Source organism: Pagrus major, chromosome 4 (assembly GCF_040436345.1).
Source record: "Pagrus major chromosome 4, Pma_NU_1.0".
Lineage (NCBI taxonomy): Eukaryota > Metazoa > Chordata > Actinopteri > Spariformes > Sparidae > Pagrus > Pagrus major.
In genome coordinates, this window is record NC_133218.1 from 9,609,392 (window position 1) to 9,636,477 (window position 27,086).

Genomic DNA, 27,086 nt, shown 5'->3' on the forward strand with positions numbered 1-27,086 from the left:
CACACAGCTGATGCAGAGAGCCCTCCTCCCCCTCGCCAAAGGCAGACCACGCTGGATAGTTTGCAACGGAGACGTCTGGACAACTCTACATGCCAAACACATGCATGTTTCAACAGCGATAGCTAAATGGGTGGCTACAGCTTGTAAGTCGATTAACATTGTCTAGTTAACATTAACAAGTGTAAAGTTGGACACTACATTGTGTTAGTATTACTAAGGAATGTTACATTCAGATCAGCAGTGGCGGACCTAGGTTGCATGACGCCCTGGGCGAACCTCACCTTCAGCGCCCCCCTGGACAGTATTTGTCATTGTTTTGGATTGTTGCAATAATAATAAACATACATTTGCATAAAGCAAGTATATTTGTCCACTCCCATGTTGATAAGAGTATTAAAAAATCGAAAAATATCCCTTTAAGGTAAATTTAGAACAGATGATAAATGTGCGATTAATTTGCGATGGACAGTCATGCGATTAATCGCGATTAAATATTTTAATTGATTGACAGCCCTACTTAGAACCTGTCACTAGTCTCCTACAGGCCAAGGAGTGGCCTAACCCATCTAACACAGAAACAGGAAATGTATGAGCAGTTTTGTTTCTCTTCACTTTCTGACAGCACCAATTTGTTATATTTACCATAATTTGCACATTTTTATTGCAGTTCTAATGTGTGTGATGTGTGATTTTCACAGTGTTAGCATTATTATTCCCTTGACATAGTCCGCTTGGTATCAGGGTTGAGTTATTAGGGGAATATACAGAGTTTGGAGTTTGTACAAAGTCACATACTACTCAGCCCTGCTCCCCACCCTGCAATTTTTTTGTTCTTGCAGCCGCTAAATAATAAAAAAAAAATCCTCGGGAGAGAAGAAAGTGAGATTATTTAATCTTTTTTTACCAGTGGTAATGACCACTGCAGATGCAGGTTCATCAGAAACACTGTTCACTCTTTGGCGATTCTAATAATAGTACTTGACATAAAATCATACTAGAGGTTTGAAATACACAAATGCACACAGATGCATTCTCCACAACGAGAAACCTGATTCTGCCCTGAAAAGTAGTGTGTATGGAGAGCGGCACGCTGCAGAGACTGAAGCACTTTGCACACTTAGCCAATCAGTGGATGCTCACTTCAGTTCTGCTCTGCCGCCTGGCGCACCAATTCATAGCACATTCTGCATTCATCTAAGTAATCAGTTAGTACTTCCACCCTCCACACACTCCCAGAGCTGCATTTAGAGTGTGCCATTTAGACCTAGAAGAACACAATTAAAATTTAAATTTGAAGCTAAACTCTTTGTGCTTTCTTATGTGTCACTTACCCTTGTGCAATGATCACAGTGATGAATGTTTTTATTCATTCTGAAATCAGCGTTTGCTGGAGTTTTTCCTTTTTTCTCCCCCCTCAGTTTTGGGCAAATCACAGGATTCAACAGATTTCCCCTGAAAAGCAATCAAACTGCAATTATCACAGCTTCATGTCACGTTATTGGTGTCAGGGTTCTGTTCCACATCTCTCGTTCACTTTTCTATTCAGCCCGTTAAAGATGAGAATTTCTTTCATAAAGCACAAACTAAGATGTTTTGCCCACTGAGGCACAGAGTTACTTCATTTTGAACAGAATGAATGTAAAGTCATGAAAGGGGAGTTGATACCTGCTTCTGCTGAAACAGAAAATCCACAAACATGTTTCTGTGTTTGGCTTCTAAATGTTTAAACAAACATCCAAAAAGTCGTGTGGACACTTCTGTCGACTAACTTTACTAGCTATGCTAATTTTCTTCAACTGATATGATGAGAAGATGAGACAGAGCATTGAGAAACTTGAGTACGTTTGTTTCATTGGTGGTTGATAGTCTTCATTTTTAATTCTTTCTGGTGAAACGAAGAAATGTAACAGTGGGGGGCCATTATGAAGTGATGCTGTGTCTGCAGTAAAAGAAACTAAAGCAGGAGGGATGAGCATGTACACCATAATCTTCTGTATTTGTATCTGTTCAACCAACTACATTATCTGTATCAGTACTCATACTTGGATTGGACAGGACATTAACCAGAAGTGGCTATGCCTAAGTTCATTTAGGCCTGAAGTTGTATAGGTTGATAGGAAGTTGCTATATTTGTTATTTATTAGAAAGCTAGCCACAGAACAGCCTCAGAATTGAGCTTCAGATAATGTTTTTGGTCACAATAGTAAGAGAACTATATACTGAAGTTTTTTTTATATAAACTTAAATTAATAAACTTCAGTGTGCCACCAAATGAGGATTTTCTCTTATCACAAGTACAGATATGTACACATTCTACTCAGATGTTACATATGCTGTACATTATCGATATATTCAGCTGAGTACTCATTCGACCCTACAAGGCAGGTCAGTATTCAGGGGTTGCTGTGGATCAGCGGCTGTGGCTCAGGGGTAGAGCCAGCGTCTTGTTATCGGAGGGAAGCTGGTTTGATTTCCCTGGTCTGCATGTCGAAATGTCCTTGGGCAAGATACTGAACCTCAAAACTGCTCCTGATGTGCTGGTCGGCACCTTGCATGGCAGCCACCACCATCAGTGTATAACTGTATGAATTACTGTAAGTCGCTTTGGACAAAAGCGTCTGCTAAATGCCCTAAATGTAAATGTATTCACATTAACTGCGTTTGTTTATAACTAGATTATTTCTGCAATATCCACACTGAACCAGAGACATCATAAGAGATGAGACAAACAACTTGAAGCTTTCTGAAGTCTTTACAGCTGAGATGGTGGTTGTATGACACATATCCCGCCCCTTCTGCCAAACAGCCAGTTGTTTGCTTTATCACAGCTGTAACTGGGAAAGATATCAGCTAATCGTGTTGTTGCACTGATGCGAGCGTAGAGGATTTATGATTTATGGACCTACATTAAGCATGGAAGAGGAGGATATCACGCTAATGCACAGGAATTATGAAGAAAGGTGAGGTTATTTAACTTTGGAACGAGAAGAAGTTGGTGTTGTGAAATTGTGTGCATGCATATAACCTGTGGGGAAAAAGGCGTGAGGAAAACCTTAATTTAGGGCAAGGTCAACAAAGGTGAAGTTGTGGCTCTCTCTCCATTCATTTAGATAGGGGCCTGATCTTGGGAGCCCAAAATAACTGCATGAGAGCGTTGCCAAGATGGCTGCCGAGTGGCAAGACTTACTTAGTAGAACATTGACTGTACCCAACTAAACTAATAATTTAATGGTTAAAGTTATAAATCTGAGTTACAGATTCACTTAATTCTGAACTGAATAAATGAAAATTCAATTGAATTTGTGGAATGGGCTACTGAAGAGACCAGGAATCCACATAGACACAAACCAACCTGTTTTTTTGCAATGTTTGGATTAAAACTGGGGTTGACAAAACGATTTAGTTATTTCCATTTATTAATTATACAAGAAAAACTAATCAAAATACCAAAAGCTCCCATACTACTGTATATGGTGACATGGAATCACTGAACATACAACCTTTGTAAACATGATAGAGGCAGATGACTTGGCTCAGTGAATGTAAACTTTACATTAAAAAAAAAAACGCCTGGACAGAGCTGTTGATAGAAGCATCGGACTTTAGGGTACTTGCCTGAACTATCACCTCAATACAAAGCACTTAGCAGTGAGTTAGGAGGTCAGACATAACACAGCCTCTGCAGTCTCATCCAGCCATACACAAACAGGCCTTCAGAAACAGAATGAGGAGGTCTATCTGGGACTATTCAGTGATTACTTCAACATCCATTTGAATTGGAATAATTTTAAATACTTCTCACGAATATAAAAAAAAAACTGCAATGCTGTTAATTCAGATTAATTAGTCACAAAGTATGTAATTAATTAGATTATTTTTGTAATTGCTTGACAGCCCTGATTATATAGTTAATGCATACTGAAACCATAACCGAGGTTAGGATGAAGTGGGTTAAATAAGGAAAAAAAATAACCTTGACTAGTATAACAAAATAAAACTCCAACAATAGTAAAACAGAGGCTGCTGGTGCAGAATGCTCACAGCCTCAAGCAAACCCATACCTGCTGTATTCACCTATGATGGTCACACTAATTCCTGCATTGGCACTGAATGTTCTGGCTGGCTTTTTGCCCAAAACATAATCGCTGATGCAGAAGAGATGTGAATGTGACTTTTAAAAGATGAAGGGTTTTCAGGCTACAGAAGCAGCCATCAGGAGCTGCATGTTACTGTAGCTGCATGTTAACTGTTCCATTTCATGATTTGTTTTCACATTATTTCCTACGATGACCCCTTTCCAACCCCCATATTTATTGTGTAAGTAACTAATAGCCACAAAAAATGCTGAAGTTCACACCAGTATTTTATTTATGGTATCCAAGCTGCTTCTTTTAACCTCCTTCAACCTGACTTCCACTTTCAAGAACAAAGTGGGGAAGGAGTTACAGAGGAACACGGTTTATCACCCCAAATGTGTCATGTTTATACTCGATGATGCCATCACACTCCCATTACTCATAGCAGCATGCCAAATTGGCATCTGTTGAGTGGGAGCCTCACCTCCAGAAGTTTAGAGGGGCCTGTATGCCTTTATGGCAGCCTTGAACTGTAAAGCAGAGAGAGTGTTTTATTCAGATTTCAGACTGAGGTGGAATCGGGGTTCCCTTCACTTCCATCTGCAGCTGAGAGATAGCCAGGGATTGATGCACAATCAAGGGAGGAGGGTTTGAATGTAGTGGAAATCATTTCTCTTGCTCCCTTTTTTTCTACTCTTCAATTCTGTTGCACCCAAAAATCAGCATGGTTCATGTAGTTTTTTTGCCACTTGTCTGCCTATCCTTACCTTTCTTTCGCCCACAAACAGTCGACATTTCAGGCTGATTTTTCCTTGTGGAAAAGGGGTTGTGAAGGCACGCTGCTCATGTTGAAAGAAAGGGGGATCTACAGTGTCTATTACCTGGAAGAGAGAAAGCAAGGGCCTTGAAAGAGGAGGAGGGGAGGGGCAGGAAAAAAGTAGGCAAGGAGCAGGGAAAAAAATGAGAGGAAAGAAAGGAAAAAGGTTCTGAGTAGAGAGGAGGAGAGGAGTGCTGTTGTCCCCAGGGACATAATTAGGTCTAAGAAGGCTAATCATTGGACATAAAATACAACTTCTCTTCCTGTATTAACGCATAACCTCTTCCCTTCATTGCCGGAGGGAGTGGGATGGAAGACCCCCATAATCATTTATCCGGTGTCACATCACTTCCAAAGAGCCTGTGCTGGGACAAGACGCTTTGAGGCAAAAATCATCTGCATCAAAAGCTTCCACGAATCAAACGCATTTCCATGGGAATGTGTAACTGAAGTGCTCTTTCTCCCTTTCTTTCTTTCAGCGCTCCAACTATTAGAGAGAGGGTAGAAAGTGTGCGAAAGAAAAAGGGATGGGGGGTGGTTGTGGTGTGGGGGACCTATACGTCTGGCAAATTAGTAAGCCTCATATGTTCTGTCTCCCCATGAATGAGTTTTAGATCTGGCTGCCGGTTCGGTTCCTGTTCTCCCCTGCTGTTCAGTTGCGTGGTAGGTATCAGCCATTTGCCAGCTCACCGGGGTGTCTTTAGATCTATCTCCCAATGCCCATATTGGAAAATAAATGATCTCGGGGTGAGAACATATTTGTAATGATTAAAACATGCAGCTGTTATAAAACATTCAAATCAAAATTTTGAACTTTCAGTCTGTTTCAAGAATTCAAGGTGGTTTGAGGAAATTACTAGTTTTAATGATGCATGGAGCTGAGATGAGTCAATAATGAAACCAAGCCGCTGTTGACCTGAGTGCTGTATGCTGTCAGGGTGTATATAGCGAGGAAAGTGTAGACTTGACAGAAATTCAGCCCAGCTTTCAGTGTCTCATGACAGCAACACTTGGCCTGCAATAACCTTAGCCGTATTCCCCTTTTTCCCTTGCTATCTCCGAGCGTCTGCCTCATTCTCTCCTTCTTCAAATACTTCTCTCTCTGTCTATCCTTCCCAATATCTCACCTCCCGTTTACTCTGTGTCCCTCGGCCCTGTCGCGTCTTTCTCTCCTCCTCGTAAAATGCAATATTTATCTCAGTCTGTTTGAGTTCACTCACCCTTATCATTGGGTGAGCTTCCCCTGGCTCCGAGGTGGATTAGTCTAGGACTCATTGACATTACATTGGTCATGAAATATGCATATCACGATCAAAGGTGATGGCAGGAGAGACGGCATCTCTACAAGAGCTCGCAACCCGGAGTTGATGTGCTACTTGAAACCATAAGCAGCGGTAGATCACGTCGTGCAAGAGCTGCAATGTTACCAATACATTACATAAAGAAAACAGTTTGATGTGTGAGGGCTCATGTGTGCGAAGAAGAAAGACCGAAAGAAAGACAGAGAGAATGAGTGTATTCCCCATACACATGTTTATAACACTTAGATTTGGATACTTTGATTCTGATTTGAATTTAATGGTATTGATCGTCTATAACGGAGCTCAGCTGGAGGTTAGTTCCAGTCATCGTTTTTACCTGAGGCTTTGGACAGAGAGGCCTGCCAACTCTTTCATTTCCCACATCAAAACATCTCAACAGATGAATAATACATTTGGGGGGGAAAGAATATTAGGTTTAAACCAATGGGATTACAAGCCAGGGAACATCAATAAATGCATAAAGCCTGAGAAAATAGTCTCTGGAATTTGGTATACATTTTAAAAATTGAAGATCTCACATTTCTCACAGAAAGATTTGTCTTGATTTTACCTTTAAAAATCGTGTTAGCAGAACTTTTAAGCAGAAGTTATGTAAAGAACAACTGATTTATGATAGGGCACTACCCAATCACATTGTGTGATGAAATATGACGGTGTCTGCGACACTATTTTCTGTCCAAAAATATGTCATTTCTGTTGAACGACACTCATCAAAAGTGTCAAGCACCCTACCATCAATCAAGCTTAACCCTTAGGCTACACTGAACATGTAACATATGTGAACCATTGGCGGAACAGATGTGTGTGTGTGTGTGTCAAAGGCAAAACAAGATGATTTTTGTTATACCAAATTTGTGTAATATGGGAAAGTTAACATCGACAGACAACAGCGGCTCTGTATGAATCCTTAATTCTCAATTCTTAATTACAAACCAGTTTGCCGTCTCTTCCACACATCCAACAGCCCCTCATCTCCATTCTCCATAACTTATCCCTGCTCACCAACCCTGCTCTGCCCCCCTAGAGTATTTAACGTATGATGATGATGGATATGATCTGTATGACTTGGATTGCCATCCGAAACCAAACATAATAATATTAACTTTTACTGTGAAATTGTTGCACCAAGCACAAACACACAGACTTTTAAAACTGATCTGTTATTTGAATAAAGGAGACATTGCTGTTATTTTTTGTTTTTCTGTTTAAATAAAAAATGTCAATACTGTTGTAAACATTTTTTTTTTTTGCCCACTTCACTTCTAACCGTATTGCTTGCAGAAAGCTGAAAGGTTTAATTATTTCACAGCTCAGTCAGATGATGAGCTTCGTTAAAGGTCGTTAGGTCTCATCCTCTGGGTGCCATGGATATCTATTTGACATTACATTAAAGTCCATCCAATAGTTGTCGAGACATAAAAAAACAAAAAAACAAAAAAAAAAACAACCTGATGGTGTTGCTGGAAAAAAGGCAGAGGAACATTGTGATATGAATGTCTGTACACAATTACAAAATAATCCCTCTCATAGCTGAGGGAATATGTCAGTCTGGACCAGAGTGGTGGACAGACCAACCTGTCCAACCCTTGAGTAATGCTGCTCACATGGCAAAAAAATCTAGTCTCCAACAATAGAACCATTATGATCCTTTTTTGTGTGCTTGAATCTTGAATATTGTCTCTGTTGTCTGTAGATATCCATATAGACCATCTTTGATAGTTCTTATTGTTCTGTTGGTCTTGTTTAAATTCAGATGCAGAAAAGACCTTTTGAATATGCTTTGCTGTGATTTGTCTAAACCTTCTCACTGTGGAACTGTTGCCCGACATAGCAAACTTCACCCATCTGTCACATAAGTAAGTTAAACAAAAAGCTAAAGGCAGTTCTGAATAGTTCTGTGGCAAAGAGCTTTCCACAAACAGCTACTCCAAACATCTCAGTTGTGTTGTGGGTCGAAGTCATTTTGGACTGACATGAATATTTATTTTGTCTGTCGAGTGTCAGATTCAGATGTAACAATGACAAATTGTTTATACAAGATGTAAGGATGTATCAGTTACATTCTACGCTGAGTAAATCTGAAGACTAAAATCGCAAGTTTGTTGAGAACAGACTGCAACATGGTAATGAACCAGTGTATAACGATACACATGCTGACCACTGCCTTCATTAATCTTTCCCCATTACTTCTGAATCAGTGTGTAAATGCCACATAACCGATAGCTAATCATTACTCCTTATTATGTACAGATTAGTTACATTTCTGTGTCTCCCCTACAGTAAAGTGGTGTATCATTCTGTGATGGGAAACCATCTTTACTTCATTACTACCTTTGTGCTTGTAGAGTAGAGTTAACTTATAATCGAGGTGTTACCATAGAAATATAAAACTGATTGTATTAACCCACATGCACCCATCATCCACCACAGTACCATTCCCTTAAACACCCAACAAGACAACATGAGTTTAGATGGCAGTTGTAAAAGCCCCCATGCTCTCACTCTGTTGCTACAGTTTAGAATTCAGAATTCCTTTATTAGTCCCGCAAATGGGGAAATGTGTGCGTCACAGCAGCCAAAGGGCAGTTCAATATAACAATAAACAATAATAATAGTTAAAAATAAACAATATAACAAAAAGGTAAGAAATAGAAATAGAATCGTATATACATAATATGTACAAATATAAACAGTGTAATTAAAAGCAGTGTGGGCAGTGTATTATTAATAAATAATAAATATGAGTATGAAAATTGCCCAGTTAGTGCAAACCAAAATGAGAAATGAGTTATGTATACATATAGAATCCACTTATAGCCGGTTACAATATACAAAATAGTCCTTGCCTCAGGTTTGTTAGGTGACTGACCGAACTAAATAAGTTTTGAAAGAAAAAAATGGGTTGAGGCTGATAAAGGTCGTCCAAAAATTAAGACTGATTAAAACATGATTGGAAGTGTTTCACATTTGTGTGTGGCAATTCCAAATTTAGCCCATAGAGGGAGAGCTGCAGAGTTGTGTGATAATATTCTTTGGATTAGTCACTATGAGTGGGTACTTTCACATTATACATACTCATTTGGCCCATTGTTGTTTTAAGGACACTGCTTATAGCTGCTTTAAGGATTTGAGTGTGTTTGCTGGCCATTATATAGTTTGCACCAGCATTTACAGTATGTCTATACCATCAGGCAGTGTCTACTCACATTAAACATGTATGGCCGTTTATAGAGTACGGACATTTATGAGTGTACATAGCAAATGGATTCAAATAAAATAGCATAATATAATCACAACACTGTACAATGCTTCATATTCTCAGGGTGTTATCCCTGAAAAGAAAATGAAAAAAAAAAAAGAACCCAATGATGTTGCTGCAAAGTAACCAGCTGTAATCACTTCCAACAGAGTAGTGTCAAACAAAGATAATCCAAACACAGCCCCATGCATCTGCTCATGAGACTGGCTCTGTAGTCCAGCAGGGCCAAGCTTCCTTCATCCCATGAGCAGCTGTGAGGGGACCGGCTGGCTCAGGAACTGATTTAAGTCCCAGCAGTTATTTGGCTGCAGCAGAGACAGCAGTGCATCGCAGAAACGGCAGGACAGTTATGGTGCAATTCTGCTGGCTGTGCTATCCACCAACAGAGGTGTTAATTAATGCTAATTGCAAGAGGGGGTCAATTATACACTCCATGGTGCATGATTAGGACCACCGTGTTAGTGACCAATGAATCAAAACAACAGCCATCCTCGTCTGTGCTGAAACCGGAACACAAAAACATATTGGTGTGGAATTAAAGGTGCAATACGAAGGAATTTCTCCTCCCCGCTGCACAAAATGACCATATATCTCCGGGGGAAGGATCTTTTTTTAACTTAAAACCAGTAATTTAACAATTACTTGGATTTTGTGCACATATTTCTGGCATTCAAATCTTGCTTTCCAGCTGTACTTTTGTTTTTTGGTACAATATTTTTACACCCACAGCAGCACCAAGACAGTGTTGTTCCTACTGGCCCCCACCCACCTGCGTTCCACCTGCTCGGCAGCTGAGGATGCCGGGACAACGATTCAGCACACAGATACATTGTCTTTTCATGAGACACTTCTCTCAGACGCATTGAATTATGAAAAAAAAAAAAACGACTGCATGTTGTTTTAATTACAGAGTGTCATAGGTTCAGCGAGGGATAAGAAAGAAGGAAAGTTTTGACTTCAGTTTAACTGGATGTCAAAGTTTGCTGAATTAGCTTTGGCCACATAGTCCTTCATGTCAACAAAACTTTGAGAAGTGCTAGCAGAATGAATTAGACCAGCAGCTGCGACCATATGGTGTTTACGTGGTTTGGCAGTTCGGTGACCAATGGTGAAAACGCAAGATTGGTCGGATCATTAGTATGATTCCTTTCCACTACAGAACATTTAACGGCCCCCCCAAAAATTCTTTGTCCACTTCTGAAACAAACTTTGAGAGAGCCCTCCTTTAATCTTTGATGATTTTCATTATCCTTTGTTTAGACGAGTCCACTTACTCCACTACATATAGCTGCACCTGATCGCACTGTTTACTTTGATTTTCTTTTGTAGTGATGTTGTGGAACATTTCTCGCAGCAACCTCAGAAGATGAAAGTGGACTAAATTAGACATGTAAACACTGTTTGATGGAACTTAATTAAAAAAAGTTACAGTTAAGGTTATTCTGCCTGAATAAGTTCAATCATAATGAGGGAATAAATTCATATAATAAAGAAATGGGTTTATTTGTGAATTCTGTTGGGACATTGTTATTGAGAGGAAAGGTAAGGAAACTATTAGTCTGAGAGGAATTGCACAGGGCTTCCTTTATAATACAGTTGTAGGTATGTGTTTGTAGAGGCTAATGAACTAGTTCTAGCAAATACAAAGCCTTGCTGTGAATCATATTGCAAATATATAATGAATTATAGTCATTGTTTTTAAATTGTAGAACACCAAGGTGGGATATGCTGTTATACATTTTCTTATAGGCAAAAGAGGGACCCAGATTGTGTTTACTTGGTCAGTGTTAACTTAATTAGTGCAAATTTGTTTAGGAATATGCATCATGTAATTCTCCATTGCAACTACAATGGTACCGCAAAAGGACAGTTAACGCAAATCACAAAAATGTATATTGGCTTACTCGTAGTACCAGTTGTCATGGAGATATTGAATTTGCACTGAAATGATCTATTCAGTATTAAACTGGGAGAACTTGGTAGAAATAGAACATCTTTTAAATGCACTATGTTGATTATCTATTCCTTCCAGGGGGTTTAAACAAGTGCGAAGACATTATTCAGATATACCCCAATGCACTCTAAACAGATTTGTAAAAACATCTGAATTTCAGTAATATTTGCAGCACAACCAACCACAACCTGTCTTATAACCGACGCAATAACTTAATGCTTCTTTTCAGAGTCATGACTCATTCAGATCGAAAAACACTCGAGACATCACACATAATTTATTACAGTCTGTGACTCTTCAAGTGGTGTCAGGATCACCTTTGTCGACCAAGGATAGATGTAAAGATATAAAAAAGGTGTATCCTGTAAAGTGAAGTGATAATGAATTTCTCTAAAGAAATCACTTTTGCTTCAATGTCCTCGGTTATGATTTAATAACCTTTCTTTTTACTCATGACTTTTTTTAGACATGCCTACTTGGTCAGTAAATGAAACATATATTTTACACCTGTTTTTCACTGACTGCCTTGGATAATATGATAATAAATAATATAATAAATAATAATAAATGGTTTAGACTTGCTTAGGAAAGAACATAAGTAGAAAATGTATATGGAAGACTAAAACATCCAGGTATATCTTTTTAAATAAAAAATAAACAATAAACTTGCTGAGGTTCTGTCTCAGTTCACAGAAAAAAAAAGAAAACAGTTTTGGTAAATTCATCCATTCTCAAACAAAGCAAAAGTAAAATTGGGACTTGAAGGTAGCCAAAAAAATGTTCTAGGTCTTTTAGGTTAATGTATTAATGTAAACTGTACCATAGATTAGAAAAACGCTTGGTGAATTATCCTGAACACCTGCATTTATTCTGAATCAGATTTGCTATTGATTAATTTTGCAAATATATTTTTTTATGCTTTAAATAATAAATAAAATTCACCATGGCCAGAAATGTAAAAAATGGATGTAAGTGGGAAAATATACAAATACTGCATTATTAACTAAACCTGGGGCTCTTATTTGTAGAGGGCCTATGCAGTTCTAGTTTGTTGATATTGTGCTAAAATGGTGCATGTGGCTAAATGAATCAGAGTGTATAATTAAAATCTGGGGCCAGGTAATTTTTTTCAGCACGTGGGGACTGGTTAGTTTCTGGAGCTTTGGACAAAATATAGTCTCTCATGTGTTGTCTGCTGTATACTTGATGGGAACGTTAAGGGTTCCAGGTTGGAACAGAGGTCATTAGGGGTCCACTGCTCATTTTGGCCCCAGGGCCCCCTGGGGGACTAATACGGCCATGAAGATAGTAAAATGGTAGATAATTGTTTTGTTTTTTTTGTTTTTTTCTTAATACCTAAATAAAATTAATTTCAAAAACAAAAGTAAAACATGGGGTCCATATCTCAGAATCCAGAACAGAAAGTGGCTTTCCTCATTTGTATGCAACAAAGTTTATTTGTAATTGAGGGCATCTCTGCCAGGCAACAGTAATTACAGTTTCTATACAACGCGAGCTGGAGCCACAGGCCCACCTTATAAAATCTGGCACATATCAGCAAGGAACAACAAGTGCAAGGTTGTCACCCAAGGGACACTTCCATTACGTGACAAAAGTAAGAAGATAATTTGATTTACTGTTTAGTTAGGCAACCTCTGTCAGACCTGCAGCCATACGCAGCAGCAGGGGTGCATGAAGATTGACTACAAATGAGTCTGCTGACCTGCTAGGGTCGCACGTTCCTGAAAACAATTTGCGCTATCATTTAGTAGGATATATAATTTGGTAAAATGTGTTCCATGGCTGATAGTTGACTAATGGATCAGGTGCATGAAGATAGCAGCCTCCAGGTTTAACATCACTTCCAATTCCAGACACCAACACCACTTTGGCACGTGTGGAAAAAGGTAGGTGTATGTTGCAATGTGGACTAAGATGATAAGACGTCTGATATTTTAGATTTTTGGCATCAGCTCATCTTTGTAACTAGTGTCAATATTGTTTTCATCACAAGAACATTATCAAGTAGAGCAGTTCTCTGTTTTCATTGTGTGTGTGTGTGTGTGTGTGTGTGTGTGTGTAATACAAGCTCTATATATAGGCACATGTGCACGTGGATTTGTGTGATTCTGTGCCTTTGAGTTCAGTGAGGCACAGCCGTTAATTGATAAGATCTGAAGCTTTTGTTATTTAGCAGAAACCTCAATATCAGATAAAGCTGAACAAAACTCTAATCTTTCAACAAGATTAACAAAGAGGAGATGATGTTCAAAAAGAAATAATTTTTTTAAAAAAGGCAAGAAAATTGGAAATCGCATGCTATCTAATCTCCTTTGCTCTTAAAAATCTAATAAATAACAGGGCTAGATGAGTATTACTGCAACGCAACACCACAATTTACATCCCAGACTAATTAATTTAATGAAGGCCTTTCTCTTGCAAAACTTTTATCTCCCTGGGTATGCATTCTCTGAGATGGTACTAACAAATCAGGATTAATACACAATGGTCTGCAAGCCCTTATTTTTTCCCTTTGATGAGACATAGATAATGATGTTCTATTAATCTAATTATACAGTATGCTCAAAGACAGTTTAGGATGATATGTACTGTCCTGGATGGACAAACTAAGTAACAAGAATACAAAACACATTTACAGTGCTTGTGGATTTGTGGGCCTTTTCCAGAGGCCAACTTGGTCTTGACCCAGCGCATCAGGGATTAGCATTTTCATTACAACAGGGCTACCTGCCTGAAGTTCTGTCTTTATGACATGCTTGTCTTTGATAATGGTCTAAAGAGCGGCTGTAACTCCCCCCTGTCTGATATGTATTTCTCTCTGGTGTCCTGCAAAGACATGAGTTGAGTCTTCCACCAAATGCTTGTTTCTAGGAGGAGATGATGCGTTGGTCCCACTCTGGAGATGGTGCATCTCATGTGTGGCTCGGTACTGTACAACCGCTCAGTGATCAGTAAAAGCCACCCTGATCACTGAGGACCCTTCTAACCCCCTCCACCACTCCTTCCAGTTACTGCCATCAGTCAGCCGGTACAAAGTTCCACTGGACTGGAAGAACTTCTACAAGAATATCTAATTCCCTCTGCAATAACCACCCTGAACAATATGACATAGATACTGCATGTTACGTGCATCTATCTATCTATCTATCTATCTATCTATCTATCTATCTATCTATCTATCTATCTATCTATCTATCTATCTATCTATCTATCTATCTATCTATCTACCTACCTACCTACCTACCTACCTGACTATCCATCCATCCATCCATCCATCCATCCATCCAAAAGTGTGCCACGGTTTCACTTGGTGCAACCAAAAGTGCCAGTGGAAAAGCCCTGATTGTGGCCCTATTCCAAAGGAATGGTATTTTCCAACCAGTGTGACAGAGCTATGCAACATTCAATTCTGCAAGTTACTTGGACAACACTGTCGGCTACATATATATGTTGAATTGCTCCAACTCCTTAATGTCAAACTGATAAAGCCCATCCTAAAGACAGTATATGTCTGATCAAGCAAAACGGCAACTTTTGGGGATTGCCTTTAACATAAGAGACATTCTCAAGCCAAGGAAAAGCTGCTGTAAAATGATAAGCATTTGGCTTTTTTTTTCTCCCTGCTAATGTGTTTCCCTATCTATTTGCAGTTTTTGGGGTGCAGGTTCAGTGTAAAGCTGTAATGATAGAATGTTGAGTCAAGTGGGTTAAAAGTCCGTTTTTGCTTCCCGCAGCATTGGGAAAGATACTGCAGGAGACTTTTATAGCATTCATGAAGTGCAGGGCCAGAATATTCTCTGTGACTAAGTGAGGAAGAGTGAGGGAAATATAATGCTACAGGGCTGCTTTTGTCTTTATCACACTGTTTGATGACACATGAGCGTTTTTAGAGACTCGGCACAGTCGTCCTATTGTTTTAAATAAGGATCCAGTTGTGCTTCCCCCTCTTAGATTCTGTTGCTGGATATTGTTCTGTGATGTTCACAGCTTTCAAGGAGATAGTTTGTGATAGTTCTTGATAGTGTTACATGATATGAAAGGTGTAAATTAACTCTATAAAATCACATCTTGTACACATGTATTTAAGTCTGGAAATAAAACATGCTGAATGTAATAAATAAGCAAGGAAGGGGTTGAATGCTAACACTAGCTAATAGGTTACCAAATATGTTGTTTTACCTTGAAATATGGCCAGATGTCCCTCCAGATTTTCACCATTCATAGTCTTTCCAGTTGCTCATCATTGGTAGTGAAATAACAATGATTGGCCAAATTGCCTACGTTTATAAGACTTGGAACCTGTAACACAACAGTACAACATTTGAGCTTCCCAGACTGAGCGTGACATTAAAGGAAAATGGCTGCTGTGTGAATATGGTCTATTTTAAAGATTTATAAACATAAGTTGCAACTTTATGGTGGTCATCCAAATATTTTATATAGATGAATTACACAATATTTATCAATCCTTTACAAAATATTATAAACATCAGTTGCAACCTTACAATGAAACAATTGCTTAACAAATAGTTTATAAAGCATTTCATTGTTTAACAGTAAAATAACTATTGACCAAAACTATAAATTTACCATTTACTGGTAATGGTCATTATATAGTGTAAAACTGTACATGAAAGTCTCCAAGCTGAAGCCAGATAACCCTGATGACATCACTATGACATCATTAGGGTTCTCTCAAACTTTATATAACCACCTCCAGAGCCATAGAGGACATTATACAACCATTTTCACAGGCTGAGTAGTACTCCTGATGATGAGTAACTTGACTCTCAAATGTAATATTGTGGTTGAGTGCCCCTTTAGCTGCGGCATTTGACTGCCCGTGACCTCTGATCTGCATGAGAAAACCACACCCATTCAGTAATATTTATAAAAATATATTTCACAAAGTAGGAAACAATACAGGGTATCTTAGATTACAGTACAGGGAGTAAATAATTGAACATACACATTTATAAGCATTAAAGCACAGTAGAAAATATGATCTGCATGTAGGACTATTCCATATATATTGTTTAGTCTACCGAGAACTGCCATAATACTGTATCAGTACAAACTGAGTATGCACGCAGCTGTAGTGCCATTGAAATTCTTACTATGTGCAAGAGCTAACGTGCAGAGACAAAACCTACCACCTCATTGAAAGCTAATGACGTTAGCAGTAACTCTATGTACAGTACAAGTCTTTTTTATTGATATCATACAGTGTAAGCAGAGTATGCACATGGTCTGGATTTGTGTCATTATTTTTCTCGGGCTAATGCAATCTGTGTTTCCTAAATGAGATTGGATGTTTGGAGGGAGTCACGTACTCAGGTATCAATTGGACTATTGTGCTCAGACACTCACTGGCTGTGCCTCATTATATATTATGAGATATATTTTACACAGAATTAGCATGTCAGAAAGGTCCCGTTCCAGCAGCCCTAATTAATCAGATCATCTGTATTGTTAGACTAACTTCGAGCTCTTGTCTGCCTGCTTACATCTAGTCTATATTATCAACTGCAGTAAATTCATGATATGGTTTTGCTGTTATGAAATAGTGTTCAAGTGGTTGAAAAAACAGCTGAATGTGAAATAATCTAAACACACTCACTTCAAATTGTCAGCACAGAAAAAAATGATTTAAGAACAGAAATACAAAAACTCATAGAACAATAATGAAGAATCAACACGTTTCTTGTCAAAAAACAGTAGATTACAATTGTATTTAATGTTGCTTCTGTAAAAAGAAGGCCTCAGAGTTTCTACATTTCTCTTTTTTGTCTTCACGTCAGTCTTTTATAGGCTAGTAACACTTGCGACCCACACCTGTAGCGTGTAAATACAAAGAGTTGTATAAAGCAAGCCTTTCCGGGCTTTAGATAGTTTATAAACGTGGCCACCAGAGAAGATATCAAATGATAACAAATTCACCTTAAAGCCAATACTTGTTTGTCTTTTTCGCTTTTTTTTTTCAAATCATACATACATTCATCATTGTAATGTAGACCATATATTGCTTTTTCATTGTTGTTTCGTTTCAGATCGCCGATCAGCTGGGTGGCTTTGGGAGACATGAAACAAGAGTCCCTGTGCAGCTTCTGAGGTCCAGCTTGCTGTCCATGGAACATGGAGTATGGTGTCCACATAAGCTTCAGAGAACCCAGCGATAATCATCATTATCACTTCCTTTCATCGGGCAACTACCAGCAATCCCAGGGTTTTTTCTGCTACTGGCAGTCACAGCAAATGACTAACACCCAAAATACTGCTAGACACTCCACAACGGAATCTAAGATACACTCCACAAGAATCATAGATCTCCTAATAAAGACATTGTTTGGCTCAACAATTACAATGCGCTTGACGTAGTGGATGACGACTGCTATACCTCACTCTAAGAAGAATACAAAAAGGTGGCCTCCCTTGTTATTAACTGTTTTTATTTTTTATTTTTAAACACCGGTTTCTAAAAGCCAGCAAACCCCCTAGCGTTTAATACACAAGTATGTGGACAGAAAGAAAAATCAGAAAGGTCTTTTTTTCTAACAAACCAAAGGTCAGGTCTCGCGGTCGCTCTCGCCCACAGAGTAGAGCTCCCCAAGTCTTCTGAAGCGCGGGCCCCACTCTCTGAGATAGTCATAGTTCTGGTCCGAGTCCGAGGACGCCGTCTCCAGTGAGCTAAGCGAGCCGGCAATGGACCCCCGGCCCTCGTATCCATAGATCTGGATGGAGTCGTAAGGCGGCGCTGTGGGATCATTGTCTGCTTCGTGGAGTCGTACGTTGATGAATTCATCCACATCTACGCCGTTCGGACCCGAGTGCTGGCCTGCCCGGGGCATGAACTGCAGGTCGGGCTTGATGTCCTTCCTTGGCAGGTAACCGTTGATGCCATCCGGGTTCTGCAGCGTTGCAATGTCGAAAGCCTCCGTGTCCTCCTCGCCGCCTCCTTCATCATCGTAACGAATGATGTTCTCCCTCACATCTTCGTCGTCCTTTATGATCAGGGGCTCATTTTTGTGTCTCCTCAGGGTCACAAATAGGACTACTATTACTGTCAGAAAGAAATACGGAAAGAAAGGAAGACAAAAAGGAGAAATCTAGGTCAAGCTTTGACATGTGGACTTTCTGTCAGTACAAGCAGATCATTGTCACATTTCAGGTCAGATTATGAATGTTTTCATCCACATGTGCTAAACCACTTCATGTCAGTAATGTTCAGGGTTGAGTGATATGGCCTTAAAATGATATCACAATATCTTTCGGCTGTATCTGAAATCTTCTCTCTTCTAATTACTAGGACTAGGTGACAAAATCAAATATCACAATGGTTTTGACCTTGATATCCATATTGCAACAATATTATAGGGATGAGTATTGTTACTTTAACAACGTATTAACACCATGAGATTATTGATAATTTATCGTAAGTAATGTGGATATAATGACTAACTGGGTAAAGACAAACAAACAAACAATTACAAACAAAATTACATCATTGCTGCTGTAATGCAGCCTTTATCTATAAATAAATAAGAATAAAAATCTATAAGAATTTTAATTGAATTTAACTATCATTAACAGACATTGAAGAAATAACAGTTTTGACGTTATGACATCTATATATTGTGTTGCAGAGATATCTACTGTAGTTAGCATGCTAACCAACTAGCCTTGGCCCTTTTTGGGCTTAAGCTCCTGTGCAAGACTCCCCTGGTGCTTCGATCTCCCCGTCCGAACCGCTGGATGCACGGCTTACCAAACTAACTAGCTATGGCAGCTCTAGTTAGTAGCAGTTAGCGGTCATGCTGGTGTTTTGCATATGAATTTGACAGCTGACCAGTTCTTCCATATTGCAACTTTAAAACCAGAAGACAACACCAAAAGACAACACTTATGCCATATCATGATAGAACAATATCCAAAATCTAAGACAATACTTAGTCTCATATCACGATGACAATATAATATCAATATATCGCCCTTCCATTACAATGCAAAAAAAAGCAATACCTCACCTAACAGCAGTATAATGCAGGCCAGGATGGCAATGAGAGCTCCCATACTAAGGCCAATGGGTAGGACGTAGGCCTCCACGTTGCAGGACTGGACGATGCCGTCTTTACTGCACCCACAGACTCGGATGGTCAAGGTGTTGGTGCTGCTCATTGGTGGATTCCCATTGTCCGTCACAATGATTGGCAGGAAGTACATCTCCTGTTTCTGTCGTCGGAAGGTGTCATGCTTGGCTAGAACACTGATTGAATTGTCTGTCAGAGAGAGGTAAAGCCAGAGATGCATTTTTGTGAGGATGTGTGAAAAACCCATTATTATTCATAGTGGCAGCAAACTGAAGTTCTATTATTAAATTGTGTGAAGATCAGTGCAGCATGAGGGTAAACTAATTTCACATCAATCGTCACTTGGCTTTCTAGCACTCTCACATTCCAGTGCTGTAGATGGATTTTAGACCCCGTCCTTTTTCTCGACAGTCCAATTTTGGGAATTCTGAAGGAAGGCGAGCCTTCGTTTGCTGTCCCCCTTTGAAAGCAGAGGAAATGAGGGGACCACGGCAGGCGACACTGACTTAGAAGATGGCACATGTCGACCCAGAAAGGTGCCAGCTGCTCTTTGATGACACTCCTGTGAAGCTGCCTGCTCATTAGCTGGATCCCCTTACCACCGCTCACATTATCAAACACTTGCATTCCCATAAGAATCTACTCCTGCTGATCTTATGGAAAATGTACAAGACTTGTGATAGTCTAACCTTTGCCTCTGCTTGAGGGTGCACTGAAGAGGGAGGGAAAATAGAGCTGATGATATACGCTTTCGAGCGACGGGCCATGTTGAAACATTCACGTTGACAGAGCAAACTTAATCAAAAGATGGAATGCGTCATGATAGAATTATTTGCTTTGCACGATCTGTAATTGATGTGAACATATGCTCAGATTTATTTTCTTATGCTTGCTGCCACAAAGTGATATGCTGTGCTTTGTGAGCACCAGCATGTCCTATTTCATTTGGATCATTCAGCAGTGCATAGTGAAAATGCAAGTATCTACTATAGTGTAGCAAACCACGAGGGCTTGTCCTCATATACAGGTCGTTTTCTAGAAACTATTGATGTAAAAATAGAATTAAACATATCCTGCCCGACAGCCGATCGACATAAAAAACGAAGTCTCAAAGAAAAAGAGAGCTGTGCAGGTAAAAATGTTGAACCCATTGCAGTTACAACAGTGCTCTTATTATATCTTTTTTATATTAGGGCACATTGAAAGTGTTTCATCTAGCTACTGAAAGGGTCTTATGAAAAAACTGTGTACATTGAAATATTAATCATCACCATAACAAAAGCAAACCCCCATTTGAACAAAATTTTCACTATAAATAACTTAATATGTGGGAGGTTCAAAATGACAGCAGCAACAGCAGAAGTGACACACTGAAAACTTTCTGAACTTCTCAAGTCTCTTAAGATTATGTGAACGACTACACACAAGCACATTTATGAACGCCAAATCTGCAGGACTTAAATGCCTTTTAGTAATGTAATACCAAATGATTGGAAGAAGCAAAGGAGGTTATGTTGGTAGATCTAATTTAGACATACTATTGACAACATGCATTATCTGAATAACTGTCACATTTAGTGTGTGATTTCTACACACTACATGGTTAGTACAGTATCGGATATGTAAATATAAATAACTGGTCCCTACCTATTTATTATACATTCAATCTGCTAAAGATATACACATTAATAGCCTACAGTATTGAGTGTGTACCCTAAGGTGCAGCTGAAATGATAGAAGTCATCCTTTTCCACAGTCAAAAATCTTTGTCACATTGATTTTTAGACTGTTAACATTGCTGTATTGCTATGGAGAAAAAAAAGGTTTTTAAGAGATAGACCCAAGGTGCTCGTGTAGCCTTCAAGCCTTTGAGTGGATGGGCCAGGTGACTGACAACTGGTCCAGGAGGTTCAACTACAAGATACAATACAAGCAAACTTGCACTGAAAAAGGTGGCTTACAAGCTGAGGACTTTGTTCTGTTTGTGGTTTTTAAAGCAACATTATAGAGAAAATGACATTTTGTGTGATTTGGTGCCCCCCACATTTTTTTAGTGTAACACACAACGTCATAAATACAAATCCCAGATCTGTAACAACTTGTCAGATCTAATGTAGGTGCTAACTACAAACAAAACTCATTACATCATAACAATGTTATGTATTGAAAACCTGTATGTTGAAGTACACGTGTATGTAAAGCTGTGATCATACCCTCTCACTGAAGTTGCATAAGTGCAGAAACAAGTGATGGGTAGGTGGAGTGGCTGAGACAGGGCACCATTCACCCTGTTACAAGACACTGTACCATCAATATTATTTTGAAGCTGTTAGTTTAAGGTTAAAAAAGAGTTACATAATGTTGCTTTAAAGGACAAAGACTATAATAATATCTAAACTGAATTTTTACAGGTAGGTTTTCATTTGTGCAATAGGTGACGAGCTAATTAACCTTCACGTTTGTCTAGTAACTCGTTCAGCAGGCCAAGGCAGCTGCAACACAACACACCTCTCCTTGATTGAAGCAGCAAAGCCGGCTTTGGTTCTGTGTCTCTGCATCCTTTTTGTGTTACATTGTGGCTGTTGACGAGCTATTAGTGATTGTTGCTGTCAACCAGTAAATGAATAGTCATGAGTACTGCCTTAGAATAATGTATTAAAAAAACACAATAATTTCACATTTAAAATATACGCAGACAGCAATTTCTTTCTTTCTCTCTTTTTTATTTCCAACAGCAATCAGATTGGTTTACTGCAGAGGCTGGGATAATTTCTCCCTTTTTGGGTGCAAATCACAGACCCACAGGCTGTAACAGAAAAAATAATTTAAAATGAATCTATGTAAGATTCATCATCCGTCACTTGTCATCATCATTCGTCACTTGTCGCCACAGTAGCCACCGTGGCGACAAGTGACAATTATGGCATAATGCTACAGGCTAAAATATGGTGTAACATTAGCATCAGTAGAGAGGAGTCATAAAGTCACTGTGTCAGTACCCGATCTGTTCCGTGAATGTGACACACCACAAATCTGCCTGTTCAAAATTACTGGTGATGTGAATAACTTATCAAAAAAAAAAAAGCTTTTTGGAACTAAATATTTCAAATAATGGCAACAAAATGTTTTTAATCATTGTAAGTTTAATAGTTCACTATTATATAACAGGGAATTTAGGAGGTAGTAAACAAAATATTGGACACTACTAGAAATTGTGGGAGGCATGGGAAATGCTTAAAATCAAAATGAGGAAATCAACAATTCAATTTAGCAAGGTGATATCTATAAAGAAAATATAAAAAATATTGAATTGAATAAAATGTATTTCAGACTTCACATTAAAGATGTCAGGAGATGATGATCTAAATATCAGCAGGAGTTACACAAGTTTTATTGAGAGCGAGCCAAACGTGCTTGTGTACAACCCAGATGAAAATAGAGTAAGAAAAATAGCAAGTATTGTTGTTTTAATATAGAAAACACATAGAGGGAAATTCAATATCTACTGTTAATGAAAAACAGAGAACTCTGTGACAGAGGATGATGCTGTGATTTCAAAATAAAATACTACTTGATGTTTACTTTATAATATGATGTATATTTACAGCAACTTTCATGATGAAAAACTATCTGAAACATGTAATTTTCATATATTGAATTCATTGTTTTAAATGTAACTTTGTTACATATGTTTTACTCCATTGAAATTTCTGTAAGGCCATAATAATCATAGCACAGGTTGTATACAAAAAATGAATACATTCAGTCCTGTCTTAAAAGTATATGATCATTTTGAAAAGGCACATTAGAGGCAACCTTCTTTGGCTGACAGGACAACTTTCATACATGCATAGAAGGGATCGGTACGAATCGGGTATTGACACACACACACACACACACACACACACACACACACACACACACACACACACACACACACACACACACACACAGTTTGAGCCATCACTATTAGCCACCACAGTAGCTGTATTGAATTGAGCAAGGGTGCACGTTTTTTGCTAATGAGTTTAATTTTAGATTTGTAAGAGGATAATTGAATAACAACATGATTTAAAAGTTAAGCATGGAGTCTGCAAAGAGTTTTCAGCAGAATAACATTTTTTGGCAGTATGGTGATTACATGTTGTCTCGATTACTGAGGATGAGTGTTGCAGCCCCGCCTCCTCAACACAGAGTTGTCAGAGAGCTCGATATGTTGCTGGCCAGAGCCTTAGCCATTTTCCACAGTGTGGACAACCCCTAACCTCTTCACTGTTCAATACCTACAATTAGACTCATCATCGCAAACAAAAGCAGCACACAGAGGCACGCAGGAGCCTGACGCTCTTCACTGAAGTGTCTCCCACAGCTGCTGATTCAGATAGAAATAAACACTGAAGTGCTGGGGGATATGGTGCGATGGGCTTCTTTTCTCTGTTCGGAATTAGCAATACCATAGACAAGTGGCTGATGTGGAATGTAATATATAGCGCTATACCACAACACATATTTACTCTGGTTTGAGGCGAGTGAGAAAAATACAGGCTTTTTTGTTGTTTGGACTGAGGCAGCGCTGTGCTTATAGTGGTGAAACATCTCTAGTGGGTTTTATCTGTTACATCATCTTCAGAAACTATTAAAGCGCCTCTTAAGAAAAGGGCAGGGTTCAGGAAGAGGGATGTTTTACACTTTGAGGTTGATCTGCAATTAAGACTGAGTGTTTTACAGCGAGTCTGTGCTAGTTTAACAACACTTCATTTTTGACTTTCAACTTTATCAGCACGTATGTGAGAGAAAAAATACGATTTTTCTATATTTTTTGCTTCATGTGTGAAAAGAATATTGCAAACGCTGGCATCTCTTTCCACCCTCTTTCTAAAGTGCCTGTTTGAAGGTTATTATTTTTGTCAAAAGATGGCAAGTCCATTTGATGACCTGATTTTTATGGACTCCTTACTCCGTCAGAGAGAGGTTGCAGCGAGTTAGCCTGCAGCCTCTGCGTCGCAACAGAAGGCTAGTACCATATGAAGATTTTTTTGCCCCAAGCTGAAAACATTACACAATGTCCTAATGAACACAGCCTGTTCGGAGCCACTTATGGAGGGGAGGCAGGAGAAAAGGAATGGAATAAAGGCAGAGCAAACCGGCAAATAAACCAATCAGAGTATTTAGCAAATAAATTTAGCACCATCTGCCACGTGGTAACAGCTCTGAAAGAAGTCACCCTACATTGAGCTGCAACACTACCAGGAGAAGCCATTTGGATGCCATTCATTTAGTTTCCCTCAAAACGCACTGGGGAGTGAAAAGAAGCTGGTGTCCAGACAATTTCACATCTGCTAATTGTGAGCTACACTGATCCACCAGATTTCATCTCGAGTGCGGCTAACACGCCGCGGGTTAGATATTGGACTGGAAAGCCATTGGAGAAATTTTGAGAAACTTCAGTCATTCTGCCACAAAAGAGTTACTTCTCCATTATTTCCTTTGTTCCTCACCTTGGTTGTTTTTGATGGTGAAATTGGGGTTGTTGAGCATCTCCGGGACGAGACGGTAGTCAAAGTAGTGTCCCTGGATTGGGTCGTCTTTGTCCACCGCGCTGACAGTCTGGATCACCTATGTTGAGAGCGCAGAGATGAGAAGATTCAGAGAGGGCTCAAAGCCATTAGAGGAGGCAGCCTATTCATTACTCTGTTTTTGCCTGCACAGATTGCCTCAATCTAATACTGGCTGGATCACACCTGATGAAATATATGCCCTATTCATTCCTGGATTTGAGATTATTATCAATGAGGTCCTGTCTAGTCTGGCACACTTTCAGGCTGCTGGCTCTATCTGTTAATCTGTCATCATAGGTCTTATCGTGCTGTACGTCTTTATGATTGATTGGAAATTAGAATTCTAGCCCTGCAGGACAGTTTCCCTTTTTTTCAACACCCCCCCCCCCCCCCCCCCCCCCCCCCCCCCCTTTTCCACTCCTTTTCAATAAAGCTCCCTATTGTATGCATGCAGGTCCCCTGAATGAGGTCGATTGATGAGAAGGAGAATGCTAAGTACTTGTCCAGAATTTTTGGCTGGGGGAAGCATTATGCCATCTGGAGGAGGACATGAAAGACAGTCTTGAATTATGATCCACTCTGATCAATCCTGACTGCTCTCATTTCCCCTTTGCTCTGTGCACACTGTGTCGAGGGAGGACTGTTGCGGGGAAAAAGGACCATACTCCCACCTCTGTAGTTTCCCAGTGAAATAAATAGGCTATAATTCACTGTGGCCAATCATTACAGGGGAGGTGAGAGAAAGAGAAGGAAGGCAGAGAGAGGAAGATAGATCACTGGTTTGATGAATGAGCCACTTCGTTCCTTACCTGTCCAGGTTTTCCATTTTCACACAGAAAGGCCTCGTATTCGGTGGCAAATTCGGGGGCATTGTCGTTAATGTCCATTACTCTGATGGCCACAATTGCCCGCGATATCTGACTGTGGTTTCCTGATAGATAGATAGATAGATAGATAGATAGATAGATAGATGAAAAAAGGGGAGATACAATGGGATATAAATAAAACAGTCAAAATGGAAAACTGGAGAAAAAAAACAACAAGGTTACACATGAAATCCCAGGTAAATTCTGTGACCTAGTTTTAATTTCCTTTATTTTCCATCTTCATTTCTCACTTCATTTCCTGAGCTGATCGGAGGACAGATGATAAGCCACGTCAATCTACGTTTCAGCTGGTATCAGCGATGCAAAACAGGATTCGAGGCAACAGCAGAGGAAAAAAAAAGATCCCATTCAAAGGGCTTTTGAAAATCCCCTGTACACTGTCATGTTTAAAAACATGAGGGTTAAATACATGCATATTAATGAGTCATTGGTAACTGAAGTCTAAAAAGACAATAAAAGGCAGTTTAATTAGATTAGATTTTGATTGGAATTATTCATCACTGGTAATTGACAGTCCCTTTCGAGAGTCCCCATAAACGGTTGTACTTATTAATCAGAAGTGCAAATGCCAAATTTTGAAGCAATTAATTAATTACTCAATGTGGGCTCAAGTTGTCCGTAGCAATGTGGCCAATGACACTGGTGTGTTTTTATTTTGATTTAATTTATTTGGGGCCATGCAGCTCACCCCTACTGTTACTTTAGAAGGAAGAAGAATGACAGCATGTGAAGAACAGCAAGTGCATTGTCTTGGACACAAACTTAAGATTTCCTGAGACACTGTCTCTTTTTTAGTTAATAGCAAGTGAAGACTCTTTTGTCATTTTTATTAGAAGAGATTTTTTGTAATCATATTAATTTCAACTGTTAAAATTTGGTTTAAAACTAGGATTAAAGAGAATTTTACTTTTCCTGAAGTGTGGCCACTGCAAGATAAGAGCAAATTGAAAATAAATAGTAACAAAATGATTTTTCTTTTTCTTTTTTTTCTTTTTTTTTAAAGAAAATGTCAAAAGGTAGTTTATTTAGTTTTAATTAACACCCAAAGACCAAAGACTATTTTTGGGGCTCCCGACTCTCTTGTATTGATTTGTTATTTCCAACC

The 27,086-nt window shown here is 39.1% G+C and overlaps 1 protein-coding gene across 2 annotated transcripts in view; it reads right to left on the reverse strand.

Annotated features, from left to right (window-relative positions):
- Nucleotides 1-17,982: 17,982 nt before the first annotated feature.
- The window catches only part of cdh8 (cadherin 8), a 99,834-nt gene continuing 90,730 nt past the window's right edge, over nucleotides 17,983-27,086 (reverse strand). The window contains exons 8-11 of one of the 2 annotated variants that reach the window (XM_073464418.1): nucleotides 25,904-26,025; nucleotides 25,035-25,152; nucleotides 19,474-19,725; nucleotides 17,983-18,509 (exon numbers count right to left, since the gene is read on the reverse strand). In XM_073464418.1, the coding sequence (XP_073320519.1) occupies nucleotides 18,016-18,509; nucleotides 19,474-19,725; nucleotides 25,035-25,152; nucleotides 25,904-26,025 (986 nt within the window). In that variant the 3' untranslated portion in view covers nucleotides 17,983-18,015. Of the gene's footprint in view, nucleotides 18,510-19,473; nucleotides 19,726-25,034; nucleotides 25,153-25,891; nucleotides 26,026-27,086 lie in introns of both variants that reach the window. The other variant, XM_073464419.1, reaches the window with a different exon arrangement.